The 27,054-nt window shown below is 41.6% G+C and overlaps 1 protein-coding gene across 4 annotated transcripts in view; it reads right to left on the bottom strand.

The window, feature by feature from the left end:
- The window catches only part of PRKCZ (protein kinase C zeta), a 221,751-nt gene that overhangs the window by 163,159 nt on the left and 31,538 nt on the right, over nucleotides 1-27,054 (bottom strand). For 2 of the 4 annotated variants that reach the window (XM_074975650.1, XM_074975653.1), the window contains exons 1-3: nucleotides 18,771-18,908; nucleotides 17,332-17,557; nucleotides 6,322-6,443 (exon numbers count right to left, since the gene is read on the bottom strand). In XM_074975650.1, the coding sequence (XP_074831751.1) occupies nucleotides 6,322-6,443; nucleotides 17,332-17,402 (193 nt within the window). In that variant the 5' untranslated portion in view covers nucleotides 17,403-17,557; nucleotides 18,771-18,908. Of the gene's footprint in view, nucleotides 1-5,461; nucleotides 6,138-6,321; nucleotides 6,444-17,331; nucleotides 17,558-18,770; nucleotides 18,909-27,054 lie in introns of those variants that run through there. The other 2 variants (XM_074975651.1, XM_074975654.1) reach the window with 2 other exon arrangements.

Below are 27,054 nucleotides of genomic sequence, written 5' to 3'. Positions count from 1 at the left end.
GATTCCACTCTCCATACTGAAGCTGCAGAGGGACACCAAATGCTGGACTGAACATGCTGACTCCACTTGCTGCTGCCCAAGCTCCTCTCGACATAGGCCAATCCCTCCATTGTTGTGATCCCCGAATCCCCAAGGACAGTCTTCTGCTCCATGCCCATAACCTCTCACGACTGCAAAAGGCTATTTCACCACTCTTGACATACCTTATTTTTCCTGCACCTTAAACCCCTTCCCCCACATAAAGATATTCTTTCTTTGAAAAACCACAGTCTCATTTATTGGTTCACATAGGGTGGGATGCACACATTATTGGGGCAGGGGTATCAACAGTTAAATGCAGCAGAATCGCGTGGCTGTCTGGTCGTTCATAAAACTATTTTTCAAAACCTCCCTGACTACCGTTGCACCTGCATGCGCATTGGTGAATGCCTTTCTGTGCGGCTGTGACTAAGTCCTGCTCACAGCATCCGCCTCTGCAAACTAGGCTGACATGAAATACCCACAGCCCCTGCCCGATTTGCAAATGTTATGCAGAATACAGCCTGCTGCAATCACAGAGATGACTGTTTCGGAAAGGTCCAAACAAGTCAAAAGGCATCTGAATCTAGCTTTTAAACAGCCAAAAGCACATTCCATTGCCATTCTGCACTCGCTCAGTCTGTAGTTGAAGCATTCCTGGCTCAGGTCCAGACTGCCTATGTATGGCTTCCCGAGGCAAGGGAGCAAAGGGTAAGCATGATCACCCAGTATAACTATGGGCATCTCCACATCACCAATCTTGATCTTCTGGTCTGGGAAGAAAGACCCATCCAGGAGATTTCTATAGAGACCTGAATTTCTAAAGATGCGTGCATTGTGCACCTTTCCCGACCACCCCATGTTGACGTTGGTAAAACGTCCTTTGTGATCCACCAACACCTGCAATGCCATGGAGAAGTACCCCTTTCAGTTTATGTATTCAGAGGCCAGGTGATCTGGGGCCTTGATGGGGATGTGCACTTCATCTATCACCCCACCATAGTTAGGAAAACCCCACATGACAACAAAGCTGTCCAGTATGTGCTGGACACTTCCCAGGGTCACAGTCTTCTGCATAAGAGTGAAAAATTGCACTGGCCACCTGCATCACCATGGCCCCCATGATGGGATAGGTACGCACGATGCATTGCTCATGCAGTCAAATGTAGATAAGGCAATGGAGACATGGTAATTCGACTTTCTGAACATTTGTTGACACAACTTTGACTTAATGAATTCTAGTGTTAAAATGTCAACTTTATTAAATTCTAACTTTTTTTGTAGTTTAGACATACCCCAGGAAACCTGTGCTGCTCTCAAGCACATAAAAGACTATTATAAGGAGGAGGGAGAAAAATTGTTTCTCCTTAACCTCTGAGGGTAGGACAGAAAGCAATGGTCTTAAATTACAGAAAGGGAGGCTTAGGTCGGACATTAGGAAAAACTTCCTTGCTGTCAGGGTGGTTAAGCACTGAAATAAATACATTCCCTAGAGATTCTGAAGAGCAGATTAGACAAACACCTGTCAAGGATGATCTATATGGTGCTTTGTCCTGTCATGAACGTAAGGGATTGGACTTGATGACCTCTCGAGATTCCTTCCAGGTCTATGATTCAAAAACTGTAACAATGGCAAAACATTTAATTTTTCCACAACACAGCTGTATTATGATTTTGAAAGCAAGCAAACAGACTCATTCCAAAGCTGAACCAAGATGATGAGTACAATATTCAGCAACATCTACGTGACTTGTGCTTAAGTTGTACTGAAAGTCAAATAGGACTTCCAGTTTTCAAAAATGCTACTTTGTGTACATAAAGAATGTAAAGAAGTCTGAACAACCTTCCATCAACCTCCATTTTCCTATTAAAATGTGCACTTTATTTAAAAAGAAATGAATTGCTATTCTGAGTGCCTTTCTGAAGTGAGCTGAAAGCACTTTATAAACATGGCTGGGAATACAGTTAGAGCAGTGATTCTCAAACTTTTTGGCGCATGACCCACACTGCTCAAGCAAACCTTTCTATGGACTACAAGCCAAACACCTTGGGAGAGGTGGGGGCACCACAGGCTGAAGTGCCAGCATGGGATCCCCACTGGGGAAGGGTGAGCCCCAAGCCTCACTGTCTACCTGCAATGCGGACACCAACCACAGTTTGAGAACCAATGAGTTAAACTGTTTTTTTATGAAGGTAAAGTGCGCCAATGAGGTTAAGTGACTTGCCCAAAGATTCTCAGAGGGTGAGAGTTTGAACTCAGAAAACAACAGTTATATTTACTCAGCAATCAGAGGGATTCTTCAAGATGTATTGCTTACACAGATAGAATCATGGTACACATGCAGCCTGTGCTTGAGATTGGGTTCTTTTGAATAGCAGTATATGTTGTGGCCATGCCTGCAATCTTCATAATGACCACCAACAAGGGCAGCTGGAACAATTTGCACAGCAGGAGTACCAAGAGCCACTGAACCAAAACTATGAGACCTGTATATGATAGAAACCACTTCAAGACAGGGAGCGAGGCAGCACTTCCAGCACCCATGCCACAGCAAGTGCATAAGGGGTGAAGCCAATAAGAATCTCAGGTTTTAGAATGCCAATAAATGTGGATGAAGAGCAAGATATGGAATCTCAGTGGACAGGTTTAAAATAAACATGTAAGTAACCATTTTTCTTCAAGTGATTGTTCACATCAGTTGTACTCTTGGGGACATCTATACTGGAATTAGACACCAGTGGGCGGCCTACACTGCTTGATTTGGGTTCAAGCTAAAAAGATATTTAATTGTGGTATATATATGCAAGCGCTGGCTTCAACTGCATTTTACAAGCCTATATCCTTCCCTCAGCTGTCTCATATCTTCCTTTAAAATATTCTAAAATTGATTTAACCACAACAGCATGGCTTAATCAGTGACAACAAAAGGCAAAAACTGGAGTTACAAAATCCATCCGTGCTTACTTAAAAAGAGTACAGCCACGGGGCAAAGATGACAAAAAAAGATTTGGAGGAGACAGAAAAAAAAACCATCCGTTCACACTGGTTAACCGCCTATACAAATTGACCTAGGTCATGTAATTTAGTGAATTCAGACTATAAAGCATCATTTAAATAATGGTGGTATTACACCTTTCTTAGCAAACTTCCTTACGGTAAAGGAGTCTACCCTAGTTTCTCTACTGTTTTCTTATAAAGGAAGTACAAAAAGAGATTTTCCGAACGCCCTGTAATATTTTTAAACAACATCTTTAACATACAATCATAGAATCACAGAACACTAGAACTGGAAGGGACCTCAAGTCGTCATTGAGTCCACTTCCCTGCCCTCTTGGCAGGACCCTCTAACCCATCCCTGATGGGTATCTATCTAACCTGCTCTTAAATATCTCCAGCAATGAAGATTCCACAACCTCCCTAGGTAACTTATTCCAATGTTTAACCACCCTGACAGTTAGGAAGCTTTTCCTAATGTCTAATCTAAACCTCCCTTGCTGCAGTTTAAGCCCTCATTGCATCTTGTCCTATCCTCAGAGGCCAAGGAGAACAATTTTTCTCCCTCATAATGCTCTTTGAAGTACTCGAAAACTGCTCTCATGTCCCCTCTAAATCGTCTCTTTTCTAAACTAAACAAGCCCAGCCCTTTTAGTCTTCCCTCATAGCTCATGCTCTCTAGGCCCTTAATCATTCTTGTTGCTCTTCTCTGGACCTTTTCCAATTTCTCCACTTCTTTCTGGAAATGTGGTGCCCAGAACTAGACACAATAGTCCAATTAAGGCCTAATGAGCACCGTGTAAAGCAGAATAATGACTTCTCATGTCTTGTTCATAACACTCCTGTTACTAAATCCTGGAATCATCTTTGCTTTTTTGGCAACAGCATCACACTGATTCATATTTAGCTTGTTGTCCACTATGACCCCTAAGTCCCTTTCTGCAGTGCTCCTTCCCAGACAGTCGCTTCCCATTCTATATGTATGAAGCTGATTGTTTCTTCCTAAGTGGAGTACTTTGCTTTTGTCCCTATTAAACTTCATCCTGTTTTACGTCACACCATTTCTCCAGTTTGTCTAGATCATTCTGAATCATGAACCTACACTTCAAAGCAGCTGCAACCCCTCCCAGGTTGCTATCATCCGCAAACTTAATACGCGTACTGTCTATGCCAATACCTGAATCGAAGATATTGAATAGAACTGGACCCAAAACAGATCCCTGCGAAACTCTACTTGTTATGCCCTTCCAGTGTGACTGCGAACCATTAATAACTACTCTCCGAGAATGGTTATCCAGCCATTTATGCACGACCTTATAGCGGCTCAATCTAAGTTGTATTTGCTTAGTTTATTGATAAGATCATGTGAGACTGTGTCAAATGCCTTACTAAAGTCTAGGTATACCACATACACTGCTTTTCCTCTACCCACAAGACTTGGTATCCTGTCAAAAAAAGATATCAGATTGGTCTGGCATGATTTGTTCTTTACAAATCCATGCTGGCTGTTACCTATCACCTTACTTCCATCCAGATGAATTCCTTAATTATTTGCTCCATTGTTTCCTACCACCGAAGTTAAATTGACCGGTCTGTAGTTTCCTGGGTTGCTCTTTTTCCCCTTTTTATAGATGGGCATGATGCTTGCCCTTTTCTAGTCTTCTGGACTCACGCCCAACTTCCAGGACTTTTCAATAATGATAGCTAAAGGCTCAGAAACCTCCCCTATCAGCCCCTTAAGTATTCTAGGATGCATTTCATCAGGCCCTGGTGACTTGAAGACATCTAATTTTTCTAAGTAATTTTTAACTTGTTCTTTATGTATTTTATCCTCTAAACCTACCCTCTTCCCACTAGCGTGCATTATGTTAGGCATTTGTGCATCGGCTTTCTTGGCGAAGACTGAAACAAAGAAGTCAATGCAAAGGCCTGGTTATGCTTAGAGTATGGTATAAGAACTGAGCATGCCAGTTTTTATTCACAAGCAAGACCAAAGTCTGGTGTTCTCTGGAGTCCTTCAGGAGACTTTCCCAAAGGTCACTTTCTCTCTGATCCTTACATTAAAGGCCTAGTTTGATTCCATTTTACAATTGATTTCAGGGGGACTCTGTAGACATTCAGGAACCTGCTTGCACGGTTCTCAATGAAGGATTGAGACCTAAACAGCCTTGCTGAGTGGTTTCAACCCCTAGAGAACTGATTTTATTTGTTTCTTACGCATGATACTCATATTAAAATATTTTCTGCTGTAAGGCTTTACTCAAGGAGTGAACATATATTTTGCTCCAATACAGCCATGTACCTCTTCACCTACCATAACTCTTCAGCAGTAGCATTCAGGATGACGGAATAGCTGGGGCTACTATCAACGAGCTTACAGTTCCTCCTAGCCCACTGCAAGATCTGAGTGGGTCCTAGACTACTATAGACTCATCTGACAATACTTACTTTATTAAGCTCTCCAAATGATGTGGGCAAAGGTCACTCCATTTTACCCCTGCAAATATGGTCCTTGGAAGGAAATACTCCCATCAAGACAATTCAAGGCCACAAACAGAAAGTGGGAAAAAGAAGTTAAGAGCATTTTGGTTTTAAATAAAAATATCAAGAAAAATCAGGTAAGAAATCTTACTTGTTTTGTAGCTCTGGAGCTCTAGTGGCAAGGAATTCTACACTTTGTCTCCCTGACTGTAAAATGTATGCGTTACCTATTATCATCTCCATAAGTCACAGTCATTAGTAACATTAAGGTTTCCTCATGGAAAATGGAGGCTACCACCCTGCCATCTTTAGGAGACCTCACATACATCTGGTCTTTTTGAAAAAAGTAACTTCTCTCCCTGTCAAGGCTGTTTATGGACCTCAACAATCAGAAACGAAGCCACAATTCTAGTTCCCTTATGTTTGCATTTTCCCCAGGTAACATTTTAAAAAAGAAATCAAGAGATAGAGCATCCAGGTAAGGAAAGCAATCATCATACTACATTCCTTCCCACCAGACGTCTCCCTGATCAGTCCAGTTTAATAGTGCTTCAGATAGTTACACTGAAAAAGTTCATTACTCAAAAAGATTAAAGTGAATTCAAGTATAGCACACCATGATTATCTGAGTCTCATTTAGCAAACCTTCTTGTTATGTGAAACAGGGTCATGTCCCATGATAGCTACAAAATTACACTGAAAAAGTCTTGATTATCCAAAGCCAAAATTATGCAAATTTCATCAGTCTTCCCCTAAATTCTGTCATACTATACACTATGAAAAACTAGCAAAGGTTTATAAAATAATCTCTCATATGTCTGTAATACCTTCATCATCAATCCACTTGAGTGTAATTGGCTGTTCCTGCTGTAAACTGCACATCTCCCTCACTTCATCACAAAGTTCATCGTAGTTCATTGATGAATCCAAATTTGTTATTAAGATGTCCCTGCAGGAAATGAATTTACAGATTTAAAAATCACAAAATATATTCTCTCATGCAGAAATATTACATCTTCCAAAACCTGCTTGCTCTAATGGCTGCATCAGTGGAATTTATCCTGCCAAGTAGTACTGACACAAACAGCACTTACTCACTAAAGTAATCCCATTGAAGTTAACAGGACAAGGTGAACAAGAAGTTAGGCTGTTCTAGAGTATCTGGAGGGAATAAACTGCCTTTGAATCTCATAATTTTAATATATTTACATTAATTACACTGTCTTTTCAATACCTGCATTATTAGACGTCAGTTAATTTGACAGAACTGCCGGTATTTAAATGGCTATTCAAAAACCACAATGTTTGAAACCCCTAAACTAGCCAAAGGGGATTTCTTGTTTAGGGTAGATAAAATCAAAGACTGAAACACATCAGAGTTTATACAGTACTTTGCAGCAGCTCAGAAGTTCCCAAATAACTAAAGAGATTTTGATTACGTAAATAATCTGAAAAATAGGATTTAATTCCACATTTTTCTTCACTGTATTTTATAAGTATAAAATAGCCTGAAAATTAAGCTGTTCTTTTTTTTTAAATTAAAAATACAAGGGGTGTGTCTCATGTCTTCCAACTTTACTTAACACTAAAGAAACAAATGGTGGAAGGGGACTGGCATAAATCAGCAAGCCACTGTATAAAAGTTGACCACTAAGATGCTCAAGGAGCTATAACAGAAGCATCAAATTTTAAAACAATCAAATTTACATGGGTTTAGCCAATAGAATGGCAATTGTTATTTGTGGTATCAAGTGTGTGATAAAGCTAATTTCAAAGTTACAGCACTGATTAGAATGTTTACATCAGATTTCTGCTAAGAACTATAATTTGTTGTCATAATTGATAATTATAAAATTATGAGGTCTGAAGTCAACATGGAACTGTTGAAATACAACAAAGAATTAGAATGAAATGCTAAGTCTTAGCTTTTAGCAAGCTGAATATGCTTTTTTTGTATTTTTTAAAGCTCATATTTCTATGAGGTTCAATGTTTTTAGAATGATAAAACCACCCTCGTATAACCTACTTTGCACACTAGAGAACTTATTTGCGAAACAGTATCTTGCAACACCAAGCTGTTGCATGAAAAAACTAAAACCATATATACAGACTAGATCAAGTTAGCAACTGAACACATGAAGTAGATTTTTCCTGTTTTATGTTAAAGTACCTCACGAAAAAACTTCATAAAATAAACATGGCAAGAAAAAGCAAGTATTCTGAAGGCTGTTCAGAGATTTAAAAAAATCTTAGACCCTCTAGTGGATAACTATACAACTGCACTTCTCAATTAAGAATAAAGACAAAAGGCTGTGTCTAGACTGCAGAGAACAAATTGTGGTGTGCAATATACATATCTTTTGCCAATGGTTCTGTTGAGAGAGGCTTTTCCAACATTTGGCCCACCCACATGGGGCCAAATGTCCAAAAAAAAAAAACTTCTACTGAGACATCGCTTCTGCCTCGTGGCATGAGGTTTACAGGGATGTTGACAGAATGCTCCCACTGCAGCAGACCTCTTTCAAGAGATCTGCAGTCTGGTGCATGCTCTGTTGACAAAACTTTTGTTGCAGAAGTTTTGTCAGCCAACACCTGCAGTCTAGACATAGCCTTAGTGTCATAAATTAGGTATGTATTGTATTGAAATCAACAAGAACAGAAATGAGTACAAGCTAAATATGATTTAGTAAATCAGTTTTGCTACTTTCACCTGGTATGGCACATTGTTTTTAGAGCACAGAATCTGCCTTACCTACTTCACACATTTGTGTTTGTCTACTGGAAATTGAAACTTTACAGTATTCCAAGATTGATTTTAATGGAAACCATTTAGCCCAAGTGTCAAAAAAAGGAAGACTATATAAAAAAAAGTCATATGGCTGTATGTTTGATTTTTTTTTTGAAGGAAAAAGGAATAGTTTTGAAAATCAGTTTTTAGAAATGATAAAGTAAAACTGTGAGCACAATATTTTAAAAATAGCTGTTCAGCTTCAAAATGTAAATTAAAATAGGCTATATAATCTTTTAACATGGAAATTAACATCTGAAGAGATCTTAAAAGTGGATACCTTAATTATTCCTTATGCAAACAAGCAGGTTTTTAAATATCAATCCAGAAAGCCATATTTAATGTGATAAGGTACCATGATTTAGTGGCAGGGTTTTGTTTTGTTTTTTTGTATGCAACATTACATGGTCTGGAATCCAGAAGCACTACTTAGAGGCTTCAGTGATAAAAAAAAACATGTAAATTGCACTCATTCTCAAAATCAAAGCAGAACCTAGGCTTCACGAAGCTAGACACAAAGACAATGAGGGAAGGTAGATTTTGAATTATGACCAGAACCTCAAACTATACATCTAAGCACATGGTGCATCATTCAGAAACACTTAAGAAGCTTGATTATTGATGATGGTTCCATCAAGGCTGATGTTGAAAGTGTGCGGTAGCTACAAGTGCTGCACAAAGTCTGGTGAAATTATAGTACCATGGTGAAAATTTGTAATTATGCTGTTCCAACACTAGTACTGTCTGGTCCAGAAGCAATCACATGAAGTGAAACAGATATCACAAGGTGGGAGGTAATATGGGTGAAAGCTCTTTGGATGATATATTCAGTTAAACAAAGCTAGGGTATGTCTACATGAGGAAATTAGGTCCAATTTAACTTGGATTTTCTAGAACCCAATTTTGTAGTTGAAGGTGCACATCCACACTGGTAAAGAAAGTCAGTGGAGTGTGTCCCAGTAGTATTGCTAGGTTTAACTTTGTCAGCAATGCATTGTGTGTGCCTACCCTACAGTTCCTGGTGCCCCTTTGTACTGTGGATTTCTGTCCCAGCGTGCAATGGGACAAAATTTGCCATGGGTCATTCTAGGTGTGTGTTGTCAGCATCCCATCGGGCACTTGTCTCCTCCCACTCCCTTTGGAAAGCAAAAACAGAAAGCATTTTCACATCATTTTTTCATAACCATGCAGACGTAACCAAAGTTAGCATGGAACCCATACAGTTTAAAACACCGCTACTCTGCATCATGAGCATCCTGCTGCAATATGTGCAGAGCCTAAGCAGCCATGAGAGCGAGAAAGACTGCTCTCATCCAGGTACCAAAGGCAATCAATACCCTTCTGCTATGAAAGGCAGTGACTGAGAAATGTGCGGGACATGGTGGACACTTTTGCCACAATGGGATTCCCTAACTGCGCCAGGGCCACAGATGGAATGCACATCCCTATCCTAGCACCAGACCACCTTGCCACAGAGTTGTAGGTAGTCTGTCATGTCCAACGATGACTTCTTGAGCTTGCACAGGCTCATCGGTTGTGGACTCGCATGTGGCTGAGAAGTCCAAGCTTTGAACAGCATGGGTGACAGAAGTGATGAGAATGTGCAAAGAACCCGCGCAGCAGAATGTTTAAAGTGGAAAAGCCGTTGCACAGGGGCAGTTCCACCCTCTCGACCTCAGAAGCCTGGTTCCAGTGGTACGAAAAGTTGTCACAGCTGGGACATCCTAGGCTGCAGTGGATGCCCATGCCACAGACTACATTAACTGCAAAGGGATATTTCTCCATGGTGTTGCAGAGGTTGGTGGATCACAAGGACCTTTTCACTGACATCAACATAGGATGGTCACAAAAGGTGCATGATGCATCTTCAGGAAATCTGGTCTGTTCAGAAAGCTGCAGAATGGAACCTTATTTCCAAACCAGAAATCACCACTGGAGATGTGAAGATGCCCATAGTGATTGTGTGTGACCCAGCTTAGCCTTTGCTCATGAAGCCATACTCTGGTAGCCTGGACCACAGTTAAGAGCAGTTCAACTACAAGCTGAGCAAGTGCAGTATGCCATAGAAAATAATAAAACCCAACAAGATCAGTCAGAGGAAGAGGCTGACTGCTTAATAGACGGAAGGACGTATAAAGGGTCATGACCAGGCTGGGCTTAATATAGGAACTATCTGCTGACTGGAATGAATGGCAACACAGTTTTTCATGTCTCTAAAGATACTCTGGGATGAGATTAAGAATGTTAATTATTTCCCTTTGTAAGTAACATCTTAAAGGCAAAAAGAAGGTACAGATCCAGAAATAAGTCAATTAAATGTAATACTGTTCGATATTTCCTTATTAAGTAAAAAAAACTTGCAGAATTGCCATGTGACTTATTAAAACTAAGTCAGAGGTGGACTGCCATCCTTTGTGCTAACCAGAGAAGAGCAAATGAGAAAAGTTATTTTGCCTAAGCAGAATCTATTTCTGAAGCAATTGTGCACAGAATTCATCCAAATAACTAGTGTTTATTTTATATATTCTTTTGAGATATACTGCATTAATCTCAATGACAACAACTACATCAGCTCCTCACAGCACAACTGAGTGAAGACTATTTGTTGTTAAGCTCTATTTGAGAAACCCACTAGGTATGAACTTTTCCCCAGTCAGACCTAAGAAGCCAGACTTGAACAAGTAGCAGAAGGGACCAGTGTTGGGTACATACTTGTAGTAAGAACAGTTCTTGCATTCTTGGGATGAGACATTGCAAAAGTTAGAATCAAGCTGGCTGGGGCCTGGCTAACCTGAGTCATTTGTGGTCAATACAATTTAACGCAGAAGAAGATTTCAGAAACTAATACATAATCTAGACAAGAAATAAAATGTTTTTAAAATAAGTTACACAGACTTGCTCTAGATTTGCTTGCACGTCATTATTTCTGCTTCATAAAGAACTGCTACACCCAAGAAATAAACGCCAAAGTTTCTGAGACTCCATGGTGACGTCACAACATTCATGAATTCTGCAGCTTCCTTGTCCTTACATAAACAGGTTATTTGCACAATCATAATTTCAAAAGGTGCATCGTGATATCCAATGGCACTCTAAACTATTTAGCAGCTATCTGAATAACTACTTTTCACACTAATGACACTTACGGCACTATGTGGATGGGTCTACACACGACCCTTCCTTTCAAAAGGGGCATGTTAATGAGCAGGTTTGAAATATGCTAATGAGGCACTGCAATGAATATGCAGCGCCTCATTAGCATAATGGCGGCCACAACAATTCGAAAGTGTGGCTTTTCGAATCGCTTGCCGCCTGTGGAGACGGGACCTTCCGAAAGGACCCCCTCCCCCCGGTTTTTGAAAGCCCTTCTTCCTATCTGGTGACTGGAAGAAGGGCTTTCGAAAATTGGGGGGGGGTCCTCTCGGAAGGTCCCGTCTCCATGGGCGGCACGTGATTCGAAAAGCCGCACTTTCAAATTGCCGCGGCCGCCATTATGCTAATGAGGCACTGCATATTCATTGCAGCGCCTCATTAGCATACTTCAAACCTGCTCATTAACGTGCCCCTTTCGAAAGGAAGGGGCACGTGTAGACCCAGCCTGTATGTTTTACTAAAGTTTGTCCCATCTGCATATATGGAAGCAGGAATTCAGAACAAGTACTGAAACACACATTAGACAATAAACTGTTTTTCATAAACTGTAACTTAGAAATACTTGACATTCTCATTGCTTTTACCAATTCCTTTTATAATATTTAAATTCATTCCACTGAATTCTAATAAAGAAGCAAACGTTATCATCACAATTTTAAAATATTGAAAGTATCTGTTTCATTCCTGAACAGTGAGCCTATACATTGGGCCTGACCAAATTCATGGTCCATTTTGGTCAGTTTTTCAGTCATAAGCTATGTCTACACTAGGGGAAAACTTTGAAATGGCCATGCTAATGGCCAAATCGGAGAATACTAATGTGGTGCTGAAATAAATATTCAGTGCCTCATTAGCATGCTGCTGGCCGTGGCACTTTGAAAGTGCCGCATTTTGCTCGCATGTAGTTCATCTACACGGGGTCCTTTTCAAAAGTCAAAATCCCCTTATTCCTAATGAATATTAATTTCAGCACCTCAGTAGCATAGATGTAACCATAGAATTTAAGAATTGCAGATTTCACAATTTCAGCTATTTAAATCTGAAATAAATTTCATGGTGTTGTCATTGGAGATGCCCTGGCCAAAAAAGGATGGGGGCCAGGGGGGTTGCAGTATTGCTATCAGCAGCAGTGTTGCATTCAGATCTAGGCAACTGCTAGCAAGGAGCCCAGCTCCAAAAGGCATAGTCAGCACCAGCAGCATAAAAGGATGACATGGCACAGTACTGCCACCCTTCCTTCAGAACTGCCGCTGGCAGGACACTGCTTTCAGAGCTGGGCACTTGGCCAACACCTGATACCCAGCTCTAAGACAGTGCAGAATTAAGAGTGGCAATAGTACGACACACGTACCCTACAACATGCTTCAGGTCAGGACTCTCAATCTGAGAAACATAGGTCTTCCCTGAGAAATCTGTAGGGTATAAGGTAAAAGCACACAAAAGACCAAATTTCACAGAGAGAAACAAGATTTCACTGTCCACATGCGTTTTTTATGGCTGTGAATTTAGTCAAGCCCTATCTATGCACATACCCGCACGCCATTAGACCCTCCTTCCTGTGCCCATAAGCAGACTCAAAATTGGTCATGGTAATGCCTCCTTTCATTCACTGTCTTCTTCCCTCATAGAATCAAGAAGCTCTCATCGGGTGCATCTACACTAGGAACTAACTCGAAATTAACTTCCAAGTTAGGCACTGCCTCAAAGTAGCCTGCAGAGAGTCTACACACATTTTCCCTTACTTCGAAGTTAACGTCAAACTAAGGGAGCCCAACCTGGAAGTCCTTACTCCATTCCCAGGAATGGAGTAGTGCCCCACTTCAAAGTTTAACTTTGAAGTAGGGTGTATGTAGACACTCAACTTCAAAGTCTGTTACTTCAAAATTGTACTTTGAAGTAAGCAACTTGGAAATTATTTTCTGTAGTGCAGACACAGCCATACAGTTCTTTATTCCTAGATCCCCTGGCAAACGTGGAGAATTAGAAATGTAGTACTTTACAAAACTAACGAAATAATTTATTTGGTGATGAGCTTTCATGGGACAGACCCACTTCACCAGATTAAATCTGGAAAAAATCATTTCATTAGTCTTTAATCAAACAGAACACTTATCACCTATAGCCCTAACTCAAACTCCTGCAATGTGTCATTAAAAAATCATTACAAATCTACAACTTATTCTGGATCAGGATGCTACACTCCAGAAGGCTCTAGGTGACAGGCCTGTCCTTTCCTTTAGGTAACCTTCTAACCTAAGCAATCACAGGCTAAACCACAGTAATACAAATCCTGGAACTTTTCATTGCAACAAACCCCACTGACAACTTTGTTCACATATTTATTTTGGGGATACCATCACTGGACCTAACCATGGTAGTTACAAGATCAAGGCACATTCTCGTGCACTTCCAGTAACATTATATATGCTATTACATGCCAAAAATGCCAACACTATGTACATTGGAAAGACTGGGCAAAATCTTCAAAGAATAAATGGACACAGAGCAGGCATCAAGAAACTCAATACACATAAGCCAGTCAGCGAACACTTCAGTTGAGTGGGCAACTCTGTTAAAGACCTGAGAATCTGTGTCCTGAAACACAGAAAATTTAACAACAGATTAGAGGGAGAGATTTGTGAGTTAGAGTGCATATTCAAATTCGACATACTAACATGTGGTATGAACAGAGAAAACTACCTCATACGTTACAAGGACTGCTTCCCTTCCTTTGATGCTTGTAATTATCCCCCCCACCACTACCCCCTTCCTTCAATTCTATTTGATGTCAGTTTTTATTGCAATTTTTTTCCAGTGGTCTGTACTTACAAATGTCAGTCTGTATTGGAAATGAAATTGATCTGATGAAGTGGGTCTGTCCCACGAAAGTTCATCACCAAATAAATCATTTTGTTAGTTTTAAAGTGCTACGTTCCTGCTGCTTTGTTTTGTTGGAGTACAGCTAACATGGCTACCTCTCTGTTACTATTTGGAGAATTACTCATTTCATATGCACCAGAAACTTTTGGGGTTTCAATGTTGTGCATGTATGCACATGATATAACATTTGTGGACTACACACTTTTAGAGCAGCTTATGCATTTCAAAACACATTGTACTACTCTCGTGCTACCATAATAAATCTGAATATCCTTTCATGATAAACCCAGAATGACATGGTCTTATAAATTTAGGTTAAAGATCTCTACTGAAATGAAACTAGACCCACTTAGGCTTGCACCATACAAGTGCTGCTTTCATCCAAAGATCTCAAAGTAATTTACAAGTGCTCATTAAATCTCTCAAAGAGCTCTGCCAGGTAGTAAAACCTTGCTAATTAGCACTAATCACTGCTGATTATCAAAATTTCACAAATTACTGAGCAAGAGTAACATGATAACAGCAATAATAATGTACCACAAAATATGTTGTGCTCATTTATTTTCACATTTGTTCATTTATTATAATAAAAACAAATCTTTTAAACATAGAGCTGCATAAACTTAATATACTGAAATGTATTTCAAAAACAGCCAATATGAATCCGCACTATGAACAAGACCTTAAATATTTGAGAACACATCTTATGTGCAAATTATCACATCTGTAATGAAGGGTGAATTAGAAAGTTTCTTCTAGATTTCCATTTCACAAATGGATAAATCAAGGAGATTAAGTGACTGGCTCAGTGTTAGAATCAGAGTTGGTGGTATAGCTAGTTTCACAATCCAAACCTGTCTTCCATGCCTATCCTGCCCCCAACCCCCCCAAACTAGAAAAATGAGCCACATTTCACTGTAGGAGCAAAAAACTTGTGTATCCATGGACTGTGCCATTTTGTTTTCAAGGCAATATCCACCAATCCCACATCATGCATCACAACAGCATAGGAGGTCAGGGCCACACAATAACTTACATCAAATTAAGCTATGTCGCTCAGGGGGTGCAAATTAGCCAACCACTAAGGAACACAGAGTATGCCAATTTAGGTGCTTGGTGTGAACAGTTCTATGCCAGTGTGAAACCTTCTCCTGCCAACACAGCTACTGCTGTTCATTAGTAGCTGGAGTAATTAAGCTGACCAGAGACCTCTCTCCTATTGGTTTAGAGTAACAACACTAGAGGGCTTATAGCAGTGCAGTATAGTCAAAGCACTATTTTAGGTTATATCTCCACCACCAGACAGATTGACAGGGCAGCAGTTGATCCAGTCGGGGAATCCATTTATCAAGTTGATAAAAACCAACCACAAATTGTTCATGCATCAGCTGTGGTATTCCATCAGAGAATCACAAGGGGAGTTTACAGAAAAGTGAAGACACTGTGGTATGTAGCTCTGAGTACATTGACTTCAGCCACGTTTTTCACATAGCTGAAGCTGCATAAGTTACAACTTCCCCTACAGCGTAGAGCAGGCCTGACATATTACTCTTCCCTTTCACAGTCTGTAAAGACTAAATTCTTCTTACTGGTTTTGTCCTTCTCTTTCCAACTGTTGCTAAACAAAGTTATGTACAGGAAACCCTCGCAATATTCGGGTTTAACATGACTGCCACCCCCTGACAGGAGCAGGGAAACCGCTCCTGCCATGGGCAGCAGCCTGACTCTTGCCAAAACAGAACCCCCGCATAACTCAAGGGTTTACTGTATTGAACAAAAAAGATAAATAAAGCTATACTACACATCAAATTACTGACAAAGAACACACTGTGGATCAGCATATTTTTAGTTTAGGAGGAAAAAGACCGCAACTCAAATTTACCTTAAAAAGTTGATTACTTTTGAGCTCAATAGTTTTAGTTTACAAAAAAACAGAGCAAGAGACAAAACTAGATAGTCTCATGTTTGTTTTAAACCAAAATTTAAAAGTATCATTCCCCTACAATGTTAGAAAACAAACAACAAAAGCAATGTGCAGATAGGGGGTGCCAGAAGAGGAAGAGGACTATACATAAAAGTGAACATATTAGGCATAACTGCAACTCTGATTTTTGCATTCCACTCAACATAGACCAACAACATAAATAGTGAAATGCGACTTGGATTTCTAAAATTAGTTTTAATAACTAACCTTTAAATGTCATAGATAAGTATTTTCACCTGGATTTCTGATGGTTTTGGTTTAAAACCCAAACTTCCCAGTTACCTAAATATTTCCGACAGACAATCCTTTTGAGATTTCATTAAGATGGGGGGAGGGGACAGAATTAATAAGCCAAGCAATAGCATTTGCAAGCACACAATTTTAACCACAGAAACACCTCTAATTATGCAAGTATCATAGCAGCTATAAATTATTATTTGCATTACAGAAGCACTTAAAGATGCTAACTAGTTTCAGGACCCTTTTGCAGTAGGTCTTGTAGAAACAAAGAAAATTTCTGTCTCGAAGAGCTGCCACTGTCCATCCTCAAACTTTCAATGGGAACTATGAAGATTGACACCAGCATTCAAGTACAGCCGCGCTAACTTTAATGGAAATCTGCCAAGGCAGAATTCATTGCAGGATGGGCCCCTAAGGAAAAACAATTAAAGTACATTTGTTGTGCCTGGGTTTAATATACTACATTGTTTTATGAATCATCAAACTGAAACAGCAAACATACCAAGACATCTGTTTCAAAACAGATTTGGTTAGAAACCAAATTTAAGCCCACCAAAAATAAGCCAGAAGCACCTCTCACTAATTTAGAAAGATTTAGGAATTTAAAAAATAGCATTATAACACCTAAGTAAATTTGCAAACATTGTACACAGAATTTTTTTTATATCCACTAGAACCATCAATTCGTTGGCTACTGCATTACTAATTGAGCTAATGGACTACGGTTAGCTGCTAACTACAGTGACAAAACACATATGAAGCAGCACTGAAAGGACTGTATGTATGACTTACCCATTATAATGTGTTTTTACTCTGATGAAGTCTCTGTTCAGATGCATTTTTGATCCCATTTTGCTAGGCATGGTCCTAACATATAAGTCAAAATTACAAATACGATCTTGACATAAAGATGTATCGTCGAAACTGGTCAAAAATTGTAACTGATGTTATGCTACATTCTAGTAAAGTAGCAAGTACAATTTACAGGCTTGCTTTATCCAAATGACGTCCAGCCAACCTGCCCATACAAGGAAAAACAAGAAGGTTAATGAACACACAGGAAAAAAGGAAACACATTAAATTATAGATCCTGAAATCACTAAAACACCTAACTTTACCCACAAAATACCACAGATATTGAGACTATTCACTGTCATAAGACCCTGGCATGCAAAAACATAGATGAGCTTTTACACTCTTGCTTTAAAGGCATTTATAAAATTAAAGGTGCCTAACAAGCATGGGAATGAGCATTAAAGAATGTACTGGCAAAAAATAATAGGGCCAGTTCAACTTAATTTTATGAAATCATTCAGGTTAAGAGAAGATCTAGATAAACTTCCAACTGTCAGAACACTAATCTGTCTCCACAGTTGACAAAACTAGGATGTGAATGCTGCAAGCCTGTATTTTTTCAATGCTTCCTAATAAAACTTCTCATATTTTCACTTCTGGCTAAAATTATTACAAGAAACCCTTTTCTTTAGAGGCCATAGAAAGGAAGGGATACTTTATTTACAGAAAAGTTGTTCACTCATCCTTTTTTCTAGTTCCATATTTCTTGTGACACACAGAAAATTTTTTTTAAAAAACAAGAAATCCTGTGGCACCTTATAGGCTAACAGATTTTTGGAGCATAAGCTTTTGTGGGCAGACACCCCCCTTCGACAGATGCAGGTTTGTCTCTTTCCTATAGGGATGAAACACTGCTGTATCTGACAGTGATGTTAATTAGGTCCATAAGGAAAACTTTCCAGCGGCATGCTGGCTTCCTTTGAGGCAGAGGGGGAGGCCTAGTTAGGAACCTGTTTGATAATGTGGAGACCCATCCTCCCCATTACAAGTACACCGTGAAGGAAAATAGTAACAGCTGAGTTTGTCAGTCCAAATACTGGTGTCATTTCTCCCCAGGTGGGTCTGACCCAAAGGGGAGGGGGGGGGATATCCCGTCACAGCCTGAGTCCGCCGAGCTGGTTTGCTGCGTCCCGACTCGCTGCGAGCGCAGCCCGCCGCCCCCTCCCCAGCAGAGGTTCTCCGCCACAGAGAAGCAGGCCCACAAGAGTTAGGGGATCCCACCGCAGAGCATTCGGCGCCGCTGGATCACGGCCGGTTTAGGGGAGGGGGGCCCTTGCGCGGAGCCGCCGTGACCACGCACGGTAGGGAGGCAGGCCCTAGTGGGTCCCTAGCTGAGCGGAACCCCACCAGGTGGTGGGGGCAGACCTATCTCCTACCTGCTGTGGCGCCAATCGAAGTGGGTCCCCCACCCTCTCAGGCGTGCGACTTGCGGCTCCCCCCGCCTTGACAGTCCCTCCGCCTAACCCCGCCCCGCCTCAGCCTGGAAGTTGTCCAAAGTCCCGGCAGGAAGTTAGAGGAATCGAACTCCGTTGCCTCCCGACCCGGGTTCCCCCGAAGTTGTGGTCCGCCCCCTTCACTCCCCACCGGCGCCAGGCTCAACGGCTACCCGCACGCGGCAACTCCACCAGCCCCAGCGCCGCCACCGCCACTACTCCGAACATGGCGGACTAAGCAGGTTAGCGGCCACAACAGCCAATAGAGCGCCTCCCACCTGAAACCAATCCCCACAAGGATTCCGCCCAGGCCTGGCCAATGAGAGATCGTTATCCGTTACCTGGCGAGCTGAGGAGAGGCAGCCAATCATGAAATAGGAGGGGGCGGGGCAAGGAGCACACCTACAGCCCCTGGGGAGAGAGCGCGGTATTAATCTGCCTTGGTGAGGTGGGGGGGAGGGGCCGGGAGGGGCCGGAACTGAGGGACTAGCGTTGGGGTTTGTAGGTTCCGATTGTAGCTACCGGAGGGATGAAGGCGTTCTGGGTTCTAGTCCCCCTGCTGTCGGCTTTAGGCGTGTCCCTTAACCTGTGCACCTCAATTTACTTTTTGCTGAAGTAACCCCCGGGCAGAAGCTGAAGCTGGGTCATTTACACTGTCGGACCTCTCATGTGGAACATACTTTAGAAGTAGCAGTGAGCAGAGTGGGCCACATGAGTGGCCCTCATCATCTCAGGGGGCCACAGTGTTGTTGTAATAGAGATGGCCTCCCAAGACAGGGTAGTTTTTTCAACCGTGCTTGCACACCTAGAATTCATAGGGTGTGACAATTGAACAGTAGAAGAGCACAGAGGGAGCGCAGGGCTCTCACAGTCACTTTTGTGTACAATTAGCACACACGTCACTTCCCACACCCTTACTTTATGTGCATGTCACTTTAATAATACTGATAGGAAAAATCTTTGCAGATGAAAACCAGTGGCATCTGGCATCCCTGCATGTTGGCAACAGCAAACAAAATGGGTCATTGGCCACACACAGAACCCCAATGGATCAGATGCAGCCCGTGGGTTGCAGATTGCCCACCATTGCATTGAGGGGTAATATGGCCATAAATCCACTGGAAATATGGTCTACCTGCCGTCTCAGTGAAATATAAAATAAAATGTTTCTTCACCTTTCTCTGTGAAACAGTGGTCAACATCAGGTCATGCCAAGTGTATTCTATTATTTAGCATCAAAGTTCTCATTCTTAATTTTAGGTTTTTAATACTTTGTCTGTTTTAATAAAATATTTGATATCATTATGTAATCATTTTCCAGGCACTTTTGTGACAGCAGAGGTTTCCACATCCCTAGATAACAGTTAGAGGCATCTGTTGCTAGCCAATTGTTGAACCTATTTACAAAAAGAAATCTGAGAGTGGGACCAGAATCTAGGTTCCCAAGTGAGTGATTTTCCAGTATCAGATAAAAGAACATCTCTACTATCTCAGGAGGTTGGCAACTGTTTCAAGGGTAAAATTAACAATGATTGGATAATATGTGTCTGAGCTTAACTGACAAACTAATAGATTTGATACTGATAATATGTTCCAACAATTATTTTTATTTCAGCTAGGTAGTTCACTAAGAAAACAAACCGCCACAGTCCAAAGATTATCTAAATATACCGATACAATAGGAAAAGATCATCAAAAGAGCCAAAATGAAGATACAAAGGAAATAACTAAACAGTATTAAAAATAATTCCAAAGGGCCAAACCTGATAAAAGCTTTAACCAGTAAATTGAAGGTTTGGTGCTGATGCTGCTGAGTTGCCTGAACAGCTTAAAAAACAATTATCATCATCATCATCAACAACCATGGGCTTAGCACCCATTGGTGTCTGATGCCTCGCTCACTATTTCCTTCTATCTTTCCCTGTCCATTGCAGAGTGGCTTAGTTTCTATAGACTAGCTCTGCACCAATCCACTACTAATGTCTCTTAAGCTGCGTCTACACGTGCACGCTACTTCGAAGTAGCGGCAGTAACTTCGAAATAGCGCCCGTCACGTCTACACGTGTTGGGCGCTATTTCGAAGTTGAAATCGACGTTAGGCGGCGAGACGTCGAAGTCGCTAACCCCATGAGGGGATGGGAATAGCGCCCTACTTCGACGTTCAACATCGAAGTAGGGACGTGTAGACGATCCGCGTCCCGCAACATCGAAATAGCGGGGTCCTCCATGGCGGCCATCAGCTGGGGGGTTGAGAGATACTCTCTCTCCAGCCCTTGCGGGGCTCTGTGGTCACCGTGGGCAGCAGCCCTTAGCCCAGGGCTTCTGGCTGCTGCTGCTGCAGCTGGGGGTCCGTGCTGCATATACAGGGTCTGCAACTAGTTGTTGGCTCTGTGTATCTTGCACTGTTTAATGAAAGTGTGTCTGGGAGGGGCCCTTTAAGGGAGCGACTTGCTGTTGAGTCCGCCCCGTGACCCTGTCTGCAGCTGTGCCTGGCTCCCTTATTTCGATGTGTGCTACTTTGGCGTGTAGACGTTCCCTCGCTGTGCCTATTTCGATGTTGGGCTGAGCAACGTCGAAGTTGAACATTGACGTTGCCAGCCCTGGAGGACGTGTAGACGTTATTCATCGAAATAGCCTATTTCGATGTCGCAACATCGAAATAAGCTATTTCGAAGTTGGGTGCACGTGTAGACGTAGCCTTAATGTCACAGTATTTTTATTGAATGTATTTACATCTAATTTGATGCTCTCCATTTCAGGGAAGAAGGGTCAGCAGATGGCACTTTTTGGAGAGGATGTCAGTTTTCCTCTGTGGGTTAGCTAACAAGGTTGTAACAGCACTGCAAACATAATGTATTATAGGATCATTGTCTCTGGCACATAGTTTTTGAAACACAATCAACTTCTGTTGGCACAGAGCCAAAAAATGCTATGTTCCTGAGCCCAGTTATTTGTTTAGATGGGAGAATAATGCATTTTTTATCTGCCATTAATTTACCCTCAACCAAATAAACCAACAGTTATCAAACCAGTGCGCACTGGAGGTTAAGGACCTGAAATTGTCGCTATTATAAACTCCCATTTTGAGAGGGTTCTAATTCAGCCATTTTAATTTGTGCCAGATTGAAAGGAAGTATTCAAGATGGGGCACTATACAAATTTGGGGAGAAAAAAACCTTTGTGATTTTTTCCATACCTTAGAGCACACTGCAAAGTGGCCTGTATAGTTTGTCTCTTGGGAAAAAAATGATTAATTCAAAATATTTCAGTGCTTTGAAAAGTGTCTACTATCCAATCAGTAGAAGTAGAGGAGAGCACATTTAGTCTGTCCATCAGTAGCAAAAGAAGTGTTCTAGAAAACATAGAAAAACAAATACCCAAGGAGTTCAAGCTATTTTCATATTATTCTAACCAGGCACCTGATCCATCTACCACCAGAGTCTATTGTAAAGTCTCACCAAGTTGGATTGAGCCCCAGTTACCTAAAAGGATGAGTTCTATTTTGACTGAGAAATCTCTGCAAATATGGAGTCAAATTATGTGCCAAATTACATGCACTCCAACCAATCCCATTGACTTCAGTGGATTTACTTTGGCTTTACACAGATGTAAATGAGATTAGAATCTGGCCCTCAGTTACACAGATATTTATATCCACATGTGCATTCAAACTCAGGATCCAATTCTGTCCCAAACATATACTGGCAGTAGAGCTTTGAGTAGGTAGAGATTGCAGAATTTTTATGCAGGGTATTTATTTGTCCTATGGCACCAAATAACAAGTAAAAGAATCATGTTCTGGCTGTATGTTACCACTACCCTGAGTGCCAGTTTGAGGGTGCAATGGCTTCTGCATTATTTTATGGTCCCTGTAGAAGTTAGAAAGAACAACTTTCTGTAGGACTGTATATTTACATAATTCCAGTAGGTGGCAAGATGGTCCCAGGAACTGCTTAAGGGAAAACTACAGCTGAATACTTGATGCTCATATAGCATAGCTTTAATATTGTTCTCAGGGTACTGAGCATTGTTCTTTTAATAAAACAGTTTATTGGGGAAAGAGGAGGAGCTTCTTTGGGCTAAATCGTGGTGTTAACCCACAGTCTTGTACTGGGAAGGAGGGAACTATGCAAGCATGTATGATTGTATCTTACTCTGGTCCAGGACTGTTGCACCTGCATTTCTGCAGAAGGCATTGGGTATCAGATACACTGTCTCTCAGGACTTCTGGGCGGGTAGTTGGTGCCATTGCTGTGTTACATCTTCTTCATGATCCTGGGTTCTCCTTACCCTTTCCTACCCCATCTGTTCAGGTGTGAAAAAAAGAGGGAAAGGGACAAGCTGTGTAGATTTTCTCTTTTCCTCAAGTACCTGGGATGTGGTCAGGCCAATCTGATCTAAAGTGAACAGAGAGTTCCCACAGGAGTGTAGTTTTCTTCCTGCCCTGAGTCCAGAGATGGTGGATGTATGTGCTAGTGTGAAGTGGGTTTCATTACATACAGGGTTGACAGTTTGGTTTAGTGACTCTTGGCACTTATGTCCCCTCAATTTTTTTCCATCCAGGGCCGTATAAATGTTATTATTTGCATCAAGTCATGTGCAGATGTGCACCGCCAATAGAAACACATGCTGCCTCCAATGGCTACATCTGCACTACAGTGATCCTTTGAAAGAAGTGCTTCCGGACGATCTGGCGTGAAAAAAAACTTCTGTCAAAAGAGTGCGCCTACGCACAAAACATAGGATCAAAAAAAATCAATCTGCTCCTTCGATAGAGCACAGCCACACAGCCCCCCCCGTTTCAAAGAAATGGGCCAATCATCAAAAAAATCAAGTGCCATGAGGACTGCTCTTTTGAAAAAAAGGGCCCAGAGGCACCTATGCACGTTTTTTTTCCAAAAGAATCTTTTTGAAAAAGGCGCTCTCCCTCATCAGGGAGAGGAAGAGGGCTGCCAGCAAAAGTGCTGTGTTCTTCTGATTTAATACTGAAAGAACAGATATTGTGTGTAGACACTCCACAGGATTCTTCGAAAGAGCTCCAGCTTTTTGAAAATACTTGCTAATGTAGATGTAGCCAGTGAGTGGCTGTGGGTGCTCTGCTAATCAGCTGGGCGGCACCAGAATCTCTCTTGGTCATTTGCCCAAGTGCTCAGCTTACAGGGACTACTGCCCAGCACTCTTATCATAAAAATTGATTTCGTGTCTCTGCCTGAGTCAGAATGGTACTTTAAAACATCAAGCTGCATTCATGAAAGCAATCCCCTTGATTGTAATACGACTGTATGCATGCATAAAATTAAGCACGTTTAAGCATGTGAGTGAATGAGGGCCATACGTTAGTCCCCAGTTTTTCATTAATATTCCAACTGCCCAAATCACTGAGAAATGGTACCTGTATGTTACATCAGGAGCCACAGGGCTCTGTCATAAAAATAGCTCTCTTAAAAATTGTAAAACTCATTTCCTTTCAAGAAATACATAAGGGAAATCCAGAAGAAGAAACTAAAAATAGTTTATTTTAGACTCTATGGAGCAGATGGGATCTGCTCTTCCTCAGTGGAAGGAAAAATATTCTGAAATCTGCTCCTCAGCAGTGAGCCATTCAGAAGATACAGTTGACTGCTGGCCAAAGTGTGAATTTTACACTACTGCTGGGACAAAATGGGATAAAGTTGATTTAGGTGAATCCATTGTACAGTGTAAAATTAAGCAGGAGATGAAACAATGGCTCAAGATAAAACAGTTAACACTTCAGGGCTACGTCTACACATGCACGCTACATCGAAATAGTCTATTTCGATGAATAACGTCTACACGTCCTCCAGGGCTGGCAACGTCAACGTTCAACTTCGACGTTGGGCAGCACCACATCGAAATAGGTGCTGCGAGGGAACATCTACACACGAAAGTAGCACACATCGAACTAAGGGTGCCAGGAACAGCTGCAGACAGGGTCACAGGGCAAACTCAACAGCAAGCCACTCCCTTAAAGGGCCCCTCCCAGACACAGTTGCACTAAACAACACAAGATCCACGGAGCCAACAACTGGTTGCAGACCCTGTGCATGCAGCATGGATCCCCAGCTGCGGCAGCAGCAGCCAGAAGCCCTGGGCTAAGGGCTGCTGCACACGATGACCATAGAGTCACGCATGGGCTGGAGAGAGCATCTCTCAACCCCTCAGCTGATGGCCGCCATGGCGGACCCCGCTATTTCGATGGTGCGGGACGCAGATCGTCTACACGTGCCCTACTTCGACGTTCAACTTCGAAGTAGGGCGCTATTCCCATCCCCTCATGGGGTTAGCGACTTTGACGTCTCGCCACCTAACGTCGATTTCAACTTCGAAATAGCACCCAACACGTGTAGCCGTGACGGGCGCTATTTCGAAGTTGGTGCCACTACTTCGAAGTAGTGTGCACGTGTAGACACGGCCCAGTTTTGTTACAAGACAATAGAAGAGTGGTTGGCTCTGCTAACACTAGCTCACCAATCCACTGAGCATATTAGACTGGTTTATAGATAGCTAGTCCAGAAACCAAAGGATCTGAGAAGATAAAGGAACTACTTGGATTAAAAAGTGATTCTTTCTCTAACTGAGAAGAACAGACTGAACTTTATAGAGACCAAATATTCAACACAATTAAAATAGTGGATGCTTTTAAAACATGTTTGACAAATACACTTTATTGTTCTCCACGTCTGAAGAAGTAGGTCTGTCCCACAAAAGTTCATCAGTTAATAAATAATATTGGTAGTCTTTAAGGTGTTACAGGACTGCTTTTTTGGTTTTTGGACAAACGTCTGTCAGGGATGGTCTACGTTTATTTGGCCCTGCCACAGCACAAGGGGCTGGACCTAATGACGTTTTCAACATCTTTTCCAGCCCTGTGTTTCTATGATTTTGTGACACACACACAGACATCCACTGGGTCTTTTGAAGAAGCGAGGCCTGCCTCAACTTCCCTCTGGGGTCGCTAACACTTTGGGTGAGACACCCATGCATAAAGATTGTTTTGAAATAATTTCTCTCTATATGCATTTTTTCTACTGTTAAATCTTAACAGTACTTTGGTTTACGAACATTGTCTGCTCACTCTATTCAACAATGATCACGGATACCTGAAAGGAAGAGGGCTCAATAAGTGGTTAAACAATGGGATGCAAAGGATAGGAGTAAATGATCAGTTTTCACAGTGGGGAACAGTAAATAGTAGAGTCCTCCAATGACCTGTTCTGTGACCAGTGGTGTTCAACATATTCATAAGTGATCTGAAAAAATATATAAAACAATGAAGTGACAAAGTTTGCAGGCAAGACTAAATTACTCAAGACAGGTAAGTCCAAAGCTGGCCGCAAAAAGTTACAAAGAGATCTTACAAACCTTAGGTGACTGGGCAAGAAAAATGGCAGATGAAATTCCATGTTAATTAGTGCAAAATAATGCACATAGAAAATACAATCCCAGCTATACACACAGAATGATGGAGTCTAAATTAGCTGTTACCACTCATAGAAGTGATTTTTGGCCTCATTGTGAGTTGTCCTCTGAAAACGTTTGTTCAATATACAGCACCAGTCAGGATGAACACAATGCAGGAGCCATCAGGAAAAGGGTAGGTAATAAGACAGAAAATATATTGCCACGATATAAACACATGGTACACTCATGCATTAAATACTGCAGGCAGGTCTAGTTGACCCATTTTAAAAAAGGATTTATTAGAATTGGACAGCGTATGTAGAATGGCAATGAAAATGATTAAGGGTAGCTCGTACAGTAACAATGACCTCAGCCTTTTATCTGACTACACCTAGGCGATTTCATCTCCTTTTCTTGTCTCTCCACCACCGGTTCCCCTCCTTCATCCCCAGCTTTGACTATGATAATTTTTATTGGCCCCTGTGATGGGTTGGATCACAGGGGAAATGGAAATCCACTTGTGGTTGTCACTCAATGTGCTGCTCAAGCCACTGATGGTTGCCTTCCTCGCCTTTTACCTGAACTGTGCCCCTTTCTAAGGGAGATGATATGATTTGCTTGAAGATTTAAAAGAAAAAGAAAGAAAACTACTATACACTGAACCTCTCTAAGCTGGGATTTCTTTGTCTGGCAACACCCCTGGTTCAGCATCACCAGTGACCCTGTGGGTGTTCCAGGGCTGGAATACTCAGGGGGAAGAGCAATCAGGCTGGGGCCAGGAGCACTGCTGGACTCCAGAAGAACA

This window comes from Carettochelys insculpta, chromosome 23 (assembly GCF_033958435.1).
Source record: "Carettochelys insculpta isolate YL-2023 chromosome 23, ASM3395843v1, whole genome shotgun sequence".
Lineage (NCBI taxonomy): Eukaryota > Metazoa > Chordata > Testudines > Carettochelyidae > Carettochelys > Carettochelys insculpta.
The sequence above is the reverse complement of the archived record's forward strand: the minus strand, read 5'-3'. Positions and strand labels throughout refer to the sequence as shown.